At 38.2% G+C, this 10,690-nt stretch overlaps 1 protein-coding gene across 1 annotated transcript; it reads right to left on the bottom strand.

Moving 5' to 3' along the window:
- Positions 1-2,907: 2,907 nt before the first annotated feature.
- Positions 2,908-3,718, bottom strand: LOC127074050 (putative calcium-binding protein CML19). Its single transcript, XM_051015314.1, has one exon. The coding sequence runs from the start codon at positions 3,483-3,485 to the stop codon at positions 3,057-3,059; it is 429 nt and encodes a 142-aa protein (XP_050871271.1). The 5' UTR covers positions 3,486-3,718; the 3' UTR covers positions 2,908-3,056.
- Positions 3,719-10,690: the final 6,972 nt, after the last annotated feature.

Here is a 10,690-nt window from a genome sequence, read left to right as displayed (position 1 = left end):
AAATGAACAAAATAAATTTCAGAAAAATAAAATAATGAGGTCACTAGAGGATAATAAAAGGCATGTATAAGCATTACCCAAGGATTTAGAATTTTTTTCCAGATCATCGGCCATGTGTAGAAAGTCCTTGACTTTTACTACTCGAAAGACATCCAGAACGGCTAAAGCTCGGGCGTCCAAAGCATTTAGCTTGTCATAATCAAAACCGGACATCGACAACGGGTTATCCGTCTAGTAAATTGGGAAATGATAGTTCCCGTCCAAAATATACATGACTTGGGGACCCTTTCCTTCACTCTTTATCCGAAGGAATTTATCCTTGAAACCTTTATAATTGGTAATATAAGCCTGAAGGAAACGTTTCCCCGTGATTCCACCAAGGGAAACCCATCCTCATTTATTCGCCCCTTTTAGCTCAAAGAAAGAAAAGAACAAACCTAAAATAGGTTTTACACTCACCATTTGCAAACAAGTCCAAAATCTTTAATAAAACCCCAATCATTTGGTCGTAATTGAGAAGGGGCGATATTTAGGGTTTTGGGGAGGTCAGATTCAAAGTCAACAAAGGGGATACAGATCTTAAAATTCTCGATTACCACTGAGTAAAAGTAAAAATACTCATCTGACACTCCCTTTTGTCGAGTAATGCAAACTCTCTCACCAACCACACAAGGTTCCAACACGACATCCTCCTCATTCCTAATAGAGGAAATTTGTTTGTTGGAGTGGAGTTTTGAGATGTCGTTGTCGCCGATGACGATGTGGCCATAACTTAGAACTTCTTTTTCAATCAAAGACCTTGCCATCTCCATAAAAATGTCCATGGAACCTGATGACGAAGATTCCGATTCAGTTTTACTATGAGGTGAAGAAATGTAACCATAAACTTCCCTAATAATCTGGTCAAACTCCGCTTGCTTCAGATGACCCTCACACTCCTTCATGCATTCATCTCAGAGTTTTCTTCTCTCATGGGCAGTGAGGGAAATCGGTACTTCCTCTGAATCACCACAATCGCGTATTGTAACCATAATAAAAGAATAAAAAAGAGGGAGAGAGAGTAAATAAGGTAGAGAAACAATACTTGAGGCTTGTACTTGCAAAAAACGATTGACAAAAGGCGCAAAGAAAATATGGTATGCAAGTCTTGAAAAAAAAAGGAAGAGAAATCACAAACGGTAAAGGAACAAAGAAAGAAGGAGTCTTTTTTATGGAAGTGAGTTTTACAACGGTCATGAAGTTCTATCGAGCTAAAGCTATGATGACAAGTTGGTTCCTCATAAGAATCATCATGACAAGGAGAGAGAAAATAATTGTCATTATTGCTCTTTAAAAACCACTATTACACTATAACTTACTAAATAGGTGACCAACTCAAGGAAGAAGAAATTCAAGGACTTTCTGTCTAAACACTTTGTTCCATTGGACATCGTGATTGGGGGGATTATGTATATTCTGGAATTCTCGAGGTCGAGTAGTGAGATTGAGCATGAAGAGAAAGTGTATCGAGAATGCCGAAGGCAACAAGATAATAAAGTCGGACCCTGGTCATGAGAGTGTCGGTATACAACATGAATAGGCCGGATCACGGACATGAGAGTGCTTGTATACAACATGAATAGGTCGGATCCCGATCATGAGAGTGCTGGTATACGATATGAATAGGTCGGACCTGGTCTCCTGAGAATACTGGTAAACGGCATGAACAGCCACACGTAACGGTTTCAGTGTAGCTCCATGATTGCATGGGAGTTACAGAAACTGGTGAGTGAGGAAGATGTTACGTGATGATAAAAGAGGAAGGCAGATGTTATTGGTACCATAAAATATGGAATTCAGAGGACTCTTCTTAAAGGGACCTTGGAGGCATGATAGGTATAAAAAGGCTTTTTGTCGAGGAAGAAAGGATAGAGATTAAAAACCCCTATATACAATAGGATTGTTATCTTACCTGATCCGCATCAAGGAGATTAACCAAATAGCATTTATCAGAAAAAGGATGAATATGTTAAAGTTCTGTCACTTCCACAAAAGGCATGGACATAACATGAGAAATGTGTTTATAAAAAAGAAGTCATAGAAGAGTTGATTAAGAAGGAGGAGGTTAAGTTGAGGCACCCAAGAGGTCGGGAGGAAAGACGATTGCAAAAGTTTAAGAGGTTTTTTAAGGGGTCTAAAAGGTAGAGCAATTCACTGCATAAGACGAGATCCCTCCATCAAGACTATTTCTGAATAGAAAAATCATAGAAAGAATTGGGGATAAAAGAGAGAAGATACATTTTGTATGTGATGAAGCGAAGAAGCAAAAAGAAAAGAGAAATCTCTCTGTACATCTCTCATCCATTAGCTTTTCTACTTTTACGTCATATATTCATTTTTAGAAGAAATTATGTTCTCCGTGTCTTTATTTAAACGAAGATATTATTCTATATCGCATTATTATTGAGGGCTAGAAAAAGCATAAAAGAAAGGGCCCGTTTGTTTTGCCTTTTTTTAAAAATGATTTTTATAGTGTTATATATTTTGGTGTAAAAAAATTTTACAAAGAAACTTTTCATAAAAGCTTCAAATGAAAATTTTGTTTGAATAGTTATTTTAGGTATTTTATCATTTTATGGAGAAAAAAAATTGGATATCAAAATTTCAAAAAATCACTTAATTTTGAAGCTATTTCAAATAGCTTTTTCTAAAAATTATTTTTGAGATGCAATTTTTTAAAAAAATTGTAATTTTGACTATGTTTTGATCTTCAATAATGTGTATTTATGTTATACAATGGACAATTCAATCTTTTAATTTATAAAAAATAATTTTAGAAAAACTTATAATATTTTAAAAAACATTTTTGTAAAATCCATTTTTAAAAATATAAAGAAAAAATCCATTTTTTTTAAAGATAAAACAAACTAGCCCAAAAACTTACCTCTCATTTATTGTTTATCTTATGTTAATATTTATATTTTAAAAATACACACATAAATCAAAAGAATGAATGAAATCCACGAGCAATGATAAAACCAGAAAAGCTATGAACATAGCACATGATCATCACTCACTCATGTCATCATAATTCTAAATTCTTCAAAACTAAGCAAACCATCCCCATTCAAATCAAACCTTCCGATCATCAATTTACATTCTTCAATGGACTTAGAAGAATCTCCCAATTTTTTCAACATTCTCTTCAAACTCTTTGGTGTTATGAAGCCACGCCCTTCATTATCATACATTTCAAATGCTTCCTTCAAATCCTTCAATTTCTCTTCCTCACAAGCAGATTCGATAAGCTTTATCAAATCCTCCAAACTCAATAAACCATCACCATCAGAATCCAATGACTCAATAGCAATTTCCGCTTCTTTCAATTCAAACTCTCCACTAATCTTCGCCATTCGACTCCTTAACTCGGTCAGCGAAATCTTTCCATCACCATCTTCATCAAAGTAACTAAGAACACGCTCAAATTCAATCATGTCCCTCCTCATGTTAAATTTAACTATATATTCTTCACAACCAAAAACACAAAAACTGGTATAAGTTAATAGGATTTGAACTATACTGAGTGAAATTGAATTATAACAAAGTAATATACTCTAATAGATTAACGTATATGGTAATAGTAATACTACACGAATGAATATGGTTATGAACACACGATAGAATATTTGTGTTGGCAATATTGGATTTGATGAAACAATTGATGATATGATATGGAGTATTTATAGTATGATAATTATGGAGGCGTGTTAAATAAATTTATGGAAGATTGATTGATTGTGCAAGCAAGTTGCTGCGAGTGTTCGAGGAAGAGAGAAACGGCATTAACGTCACGGCTTGTGCAAACTGGTTGGTGAGAGAAAGTGCGTTCTGAAGGAGAGAGAGAAAATAGATAAAGCGGGTCAGGACATTTTCAAATGGCCTAGAAATAACCTATATTAACGGTCAAAGGGCTCATGACTTAGTTATTTTATTGTTTATTATTTAATTTATTTTTGTAATGTTGGTGGAATTGTAAATGGCAAATGGCAGGGCCGCCCAATAATAGTATACAAACGCGTCGGAGCCACCGCAGTCACACGGTGGAGACACTGCCATACCTTGTCAGCATAATTCTTTATTTATCCGTATTGAAAAGGTGTGTTGTGCATTTAAAATTCATTTCTTTATCATTTCATTTCAAAATATTAATACTTCAATTTCATAAAATATATAAAAATATTTACCAAAGTAATAATAATAGTTATTATTATACCTTAAAAACTTGAGCAAATAAGACTGGATTCAAGGTGACAAGTATAAAAGTTCTTATCATACAATGATAGAAGTCTATGATGATTAAAGATAGGGGTATTTACAAAGTTAACACGTTAACGTTCAAGTTAGTGTTAAAGAGATGAAATTGTGCAACTATGAATAATAGTAATGTTTAGGTGTGGGTACCTCCGTCACTAATAAGTGCTCTTGGTACCCCAACCCGTGCGAAGATACAATTCTTGAGGAAGTTGATCACCACCTTTGCATCATTCGTGGGCAGTGCAACTGCTTCAACCCATTTTGACACATAGTCAACCACAACTAGAATGTACTGCTTTCTGAAGGAAGGTGGGAAGAGTCCCATAAAATCTATCCCCCATACATCGAACAGTTCGACTTCTAACATGGCATTCTGAGGCATCTGATTTCTTTTAGATATGTTTCCTGTTCTTTGACATCGATCGCACTCTTTTACCACTGATTGGGCATCTTTGAACAGTGTGGGCCAGTACAATCCAGATTGGAGGACTTTGGCTGCGGTTCTGTCTCCGCTGAAATGTCCTCCATATTCGGAGTTATGACAGGCTTTTAAAATGTCCCGTTGCTCTTCCTCTGGAACACATCTCCTGACTAGACCATCTAATCCCTTTTTGTAAAGGAATGGATCGTCCCATACATAGAACCTGCAATCATGCAAAAACTTTTTTCGTCTGTTAGAGTCAAAGTCATCAGGTATTAGTCCACCTACCGCAAAGCTCACGTAATCGGCGAACCATGGGATATGCGTAACAGCTAGAATGCGTTCGTCCGTGAACTCATATCTGATGGGGTGTGTTTCTTCAGTTTCTTGAATCGGAGTCATCCGAGACAAGTGATCAGCAATAGTGTTTTCACTACCCTTTTTATCTCTGATTTCCAGATTGAATTCTTGTAGTAGGAGGATCCATCGCAGCAACCTTGGCTTGGATTCTTGTTTTGCAAAAAGATATTTCAAAGCAGCATGGTCAGTATATACAATTACCTTTGATCCCAGCAGATAGGATCTGAATTTGTCAAAAGCATATACCACCGCCAGGAGTTCATTTTTTGTTGTTGCATAGTTCATTTGAGTAGGGTTGAGTACATGGCTTGCATAGTAGATCACATGCAAGAGCTTCTCCTTGTGTTGCCCTAGTACCGCCCCCACTGCGTTATCACTTGCATCACACATTATCTCAAAAGGAAGGGACCAATCTGGGGCAATAACTATGGGTGTTGACACCAGCTCCTTCTTCAAGGTCTCGAAGGCTTTCCTGCATTCTTTGTCAAATAAGAACGGGGTATCTTTTACCAGCAGACTAGTCAATGGTTTGGCAATCTTGGAGAAATCTTTTATAAACCTGCGGTAGAAACCCGCATGTCCTAAGAAGCTTCGGATGCCTTTTTCATTTACTGGTGGTGGTAAGTTTGCTATTACCTCCACTTTTGCTATATCCACTTCGATACCCTTGTTGGAGATCTTGTATCCCAATACTATTCCTTCCCGAACCATGAAGTGACATTTTTCCCAACTCATGATCAAATTTGTTTGCTGGCATCTTTCTAAAACAAGAGACAAGTTAGTCAAACAGTTATCAAATGAAGAACCGAACACCGAGAAGTCATCCATAAAGACTTCCATATGCTTTTCGAGCATGTCACCAAAAATAGAAGTCATACACCTTTGAAATGTGGTCGGTGCGTTGCACAAGCCAAATGGCATTCTTCTATAAGCAAAAATACCATAGGGGCATGTGAATGCAGTCTTCTCTTGGTCTTCAGGGGCAACCGCAATCTGGTTGTACCCTGAATAACCGTCCAGGAAACAATAGTACTCGTGTCCTGCTAACCTTTCCAACATTTGATCAATGAATGGTAACGGGAAGTGATCCTTCCTTGTTGCCACGTTTAGCCTTCTGTAATCGATGCACACTCTCCAACCTGTAACAGTGCGGGTTGGAATCAACTCATTCTTTTCATTCTTTATTACCGTTGTGCCCCCCTTTTTGGGTACCACGTGGACAGGACTTACCCAAGAACTATCGGAGATAGGGTAGATTAGGCCCGCATCCAAGAGTTTTACAACCTCTTTGCGCACCACTTCTTTCATGGTTGGGTTAAGTCTTCGTTGTGGTTGCACTACCGATTTGTGGTCATCCTCCATTAAGATCTTGTGCATGCAAACAGTAAGGCTTATACCTTTTAAGTCCTCAATTGCCCATCCGATTGCACCCTTGTATTTTTTTAGCACTTGAATGAGTTCTGCCTCTTGGACACTCTGTAGACTAGCATTAATGATGGCTGGACATTTTTCTTCGGTGTCTAGAAATACATACTTCAGATTTATTGGCAACTGCTTTAGATTCACCCCTTTTTTGGGTTCTTTAGTGACATCGGATGGTGGTGGTCTTAGATCTTCCCACCGGTGTGGTCTAGATCTAATCCATTCAGGTTGTTTTTCCATCAGAGCAAGCACCTCAGATTCTTCTTCATCTTCATTACTTTCAAAAATGGACAAGCTCAAGACCCGGTTTAGAGGTGACATGGGTCTATGCTGGTCATTTTCTTGAGCAATTACTTGGTCGATTATCTCTATAGTGTTGCTTGTGCCGACATCATCTTTGTATTGCATGGTATTCCTCACATCTATCTTTAACTCTTCATCATAGACCTTGAGGGTCATAGTTCCTTCCTTTATATCTATCATACACCGTCCTGTTTCCAAGAAAGGTCTTCCCAATATGAGAGGGATCTCCTCATCTTCTGGCATTTCCAAAATGACGAAGTCGACTGGAAAGACAAACTTGTAAATTTTTACAAGAACATCTTCCACAATACCATAGGGTCGCCGAACAGAGTGATCCGTAAACTGAAGGGTCATTCGAGTGTCTTGAATAGAATCGATGCCTAATTTCTTATAAATGGACAATGGCATCAAACTTACACTCGCTCCTAAGTCAATGAGAGCCTTCTTGAATTTTCGATCACCAATAGTGCAAGGAATAGTAACCAATCCCCTGTCTTTCTTTTTCACTGGGATTTTCATACCTTGGAGAACGACACTACATGTGTTCAGTCAGGATGATCGGTTCAGTATCAGTGGAACGCTTCTTAGAAATTATGTCTTTCATGAACTTGGCATATATTGGCATTTGTTCCAATGCTTCAAAAAAAGGGATATTGATTTCGAGTTTCTTGAACATCTCCAGAAACTTCTTGAAATTCTTCTCATGTTTATTCTTCTTCTTCTGTCGTGGAGGGTAAGGAAGTTTGATTATGGGTTTAGGAACCTTTTCCTTATCCTGGACAGGAGGTGGTATTGCTTCTTCATCTTGGACTTTTGTTTCCTTGATTTCTAAACCCACCTCTATTAATCCATCTTTTTCTATATCATTTACCTCGGTTGACTTTCCACTTCGGGTTGTGACAGCGTTAACAGTGTTATGTTCCCGCGGATTTGTCACCGTACCACTAGGTAGGGTTCCAGGGGCTTGAGAGTTTGATGTTAACTGTTGTGTTATCTGTCCCATTTGAACTTCAAGATTTTTGATGGAGGCTATGGTGTTTTTCTGATTAGTCCTTGTTTCTTCTTGAAACTGTATACTGTGGGCGGCTAACTTTTCAATGGCAATCTCCCATTCATCCTTTTTAGGTACCTGTTGTTGTTGTTGATACTGAGTCTGATATTGCCCTGTGCTTTGTTGCGGAGTGTTCCCTCTCTGATCTTTCCAGGAGAAGTTTGGATGATTCTTCCAACCTGGGTTGTAAGTATTAGAGTAGGCATTATTCTGCTTCAAGAATTTGATTTCTTCAATTTGTTGGGGAGTCGCAAAGCAATAGACTGTGTGATGAGGTCCATTACAGATCTCATAAGTACTCGCCTGAGCTGGCTGAATCTGTGTTATCTGTTGAGTACCTATATTCATAGCTTTCAACTTTTTGTCTACTTCGGCAACAACAGTGTCTTCAAGACGGATTTTATTTGTCTCTAATTTCAGATCAATTACCCCGTCTGGCTGACTGGTACACCTGTCATATAGCTCTAGATACTCATTAGCAGTTATTGCTTCAATAATCCTATTGATACCAGTGGCTGTTGAGAAATTTGTTGAGCCACCAGCTGCTGTATCAATCAACTGTTTTGTCTTTATTTTCAGCCCATTAACGAACATCTGCATTTGTTCTGTCTGGTCCATATTATGAGTGGGACACGCGACTAAGATTCTTTTGAATCTTTTGTAAGTGTCTCCCAATGATTCACCATCCTTCTGTTTGAAATTCAGAACTTCATACCTTTTTCTCAGGAATACTGATACTGCAAAATACTCATTTAAGAATGCAGTTTCCATCTCCTCCCAGGAAGTGATACTACCGGCAGGGAGAGAATATAACCATTCTTTCGTGTCTTCAGCTAAAGTGAACGGGAACATTCTTAATTTTTTTGCTTCATCAGTGTGACCATCAATTTTCAAGGTGGTGTTCATGGTCAGAAATCTCTGCAGGTGTTTGTTGGCATCTTCATTAACCTTTCCGGTGAAAGGTTTTCTTTCCAATTGATTGATCATGCTAGGATGCAGTTGAAAATTTGTCACATTCACCGGTTGGTTGACTATGGTCAGTCGGCCACCCGGTGCGTTTGCACCTCCATAGTCACCTAGGAGTCTCTCCAGAGGTGGAGGAGGTGGAATTGGAGGAACTTCAACCTTTGGTTCCTTGACTTCTGGTTGATCCGAGGTATTTTCTTTTGTAGAATCCACTCTTTGTTCTCCGCGTCTTCTGTGAAGGGTTCTCTCGATCTCTGCGTCAAAAAGAATTTCAGCTGAGGGTTTTCCTCGCATACATTGGTTAGTAAAATATAAATGACAGAAAAATAATTTTATTGCAGAGCAACAAAATTTTAATTGAAACTTGATAACTCCTTATCCATGATCCATGAGATGTGATCATCAGTCTATAAACATAATAGTCTTCATGCTTTAATGTTATCCCACTTCACAATAAAGCTCGACTACGGATACTTTAAGAATAATGTCCTTATGTTTAATGTGATCTCATGATTAAGTCACACTTGATACATTAAGCGGACTATCTATTCCAGGGACTTTATTAAACAAACATAATAAAGAAAAAGCCTTTTATTATTAATAAATAATTCGATACAAGTACCAAAAGTATTGGCCTCTAGGGCTTACACCAACAATCTCCCACTAGCACTAGAGCCAATCAGGCATACCCCTAATGCCCATAGATCTAGTATGGCCATCATGCTTCTGTTGCGCAAGAGGCTTTGTCAGTGGGTCAGCAATATTGTCAAGTGTAGGTACTCTGCATATTTTCACATCTCCTCTATCTATTATCTCTCGAATGAGGTGATAACGCCTAAGTATGTGTTTGGATCATTGGTGAGATCTAGGCTCCTTAGCTTGTGCGATAGCACCATTGTTATCACAATAGAGACCAATGGGATCCACAATGCTAGGAACTATGTCATGTTCACTAATGAACTTTTTGATCCAAACAACTTCCTTTATTGCACTTGAGGCAGCAATATACTCGGCCTCGGTTGTAGAATCAGCAACTGTATCTTGCTTTGAACTTTTCCAGCTCACAGTGCCACCATTTAAGCAAAAACACATAACCATTGGAATCATGCATATTAAAGCGTCTTAGCACTTTGTCTATGTATGTACTCTGACTTAGGCCAAGCAGTTTTGTGATCTATCTCTATAGATTTTGATTCCTAATATATAGGCTGCTTCACCTAGGTCCTTCATAGAAAAGCATTTCCCCAACCAAGACTTTACTTGTTGCAGGGTAGGGACATCGTTTCCAATGAGTAATATGTCATCTACATATAATACCAGGAAAACGATCATGCTCCCACTAACCTTCTTGTAGACACAAGGCTCATCTTCGTTCTTGATGAATCCATATTGTTTTACCGTTTCATCAAAACGAAGATTCCAGCTTCTAGAAGCTTGCTTCAATCCATAGATTGATCTTTGTAACTTACATATCTTTTGGGCTTCTTCTGGTATGTCAAATCCTTCAGGCTGTGTCATGTACACATCCTCAAGAAGATTCCCATTAAGGAAAGCAGTTTTGACATCCATCTGCCATATTTCATAATCATGATATGCAGCGATAGCAAGTAAAATCCGAACAGATTTAAGCATTGCAACTGGTGAAAAGGTTTCATCATAGTCAACCCCATGAATTTGTTTATATCCTTTTGCAACCAGTCTTGCCTTATAGGTATGTACCTTACTATCCATGTCAGTCTTCTTTTTGAAGACCCACTTGTATCCTATAGGGTTAACTCCTACAGGAGGCTCTACCAAGGTCCAAACTTGGTTTGTGTACATGGAATCCATTTCAGATTTCATGGCTTCTAGCCACTTCTCAGACTCGGGACCAG

This window comes from Lathyrus oleraceus, chromosome 4 (assembly GCF_024323335.1).
Source record: "Lathyrus oleraceus cultivar Zhongwan6 chromosome 4, CAAS_Psat_ZW6_1.0, whole genome shotgun sequence".
In the NCBI taxonomy this organism is placed as follows: Eukaryota; Viridiplantae; Streptophyta; class Magnoliopsida; order Fabales; family Fabaceae; genus Lathyrus; species Lathyrus oleraceus.
The sequence above is the reverse complement of the archived record's forward strand: the minus strand, read 5'-3'. Positions and strand labels throughout refer to the sequence as shown.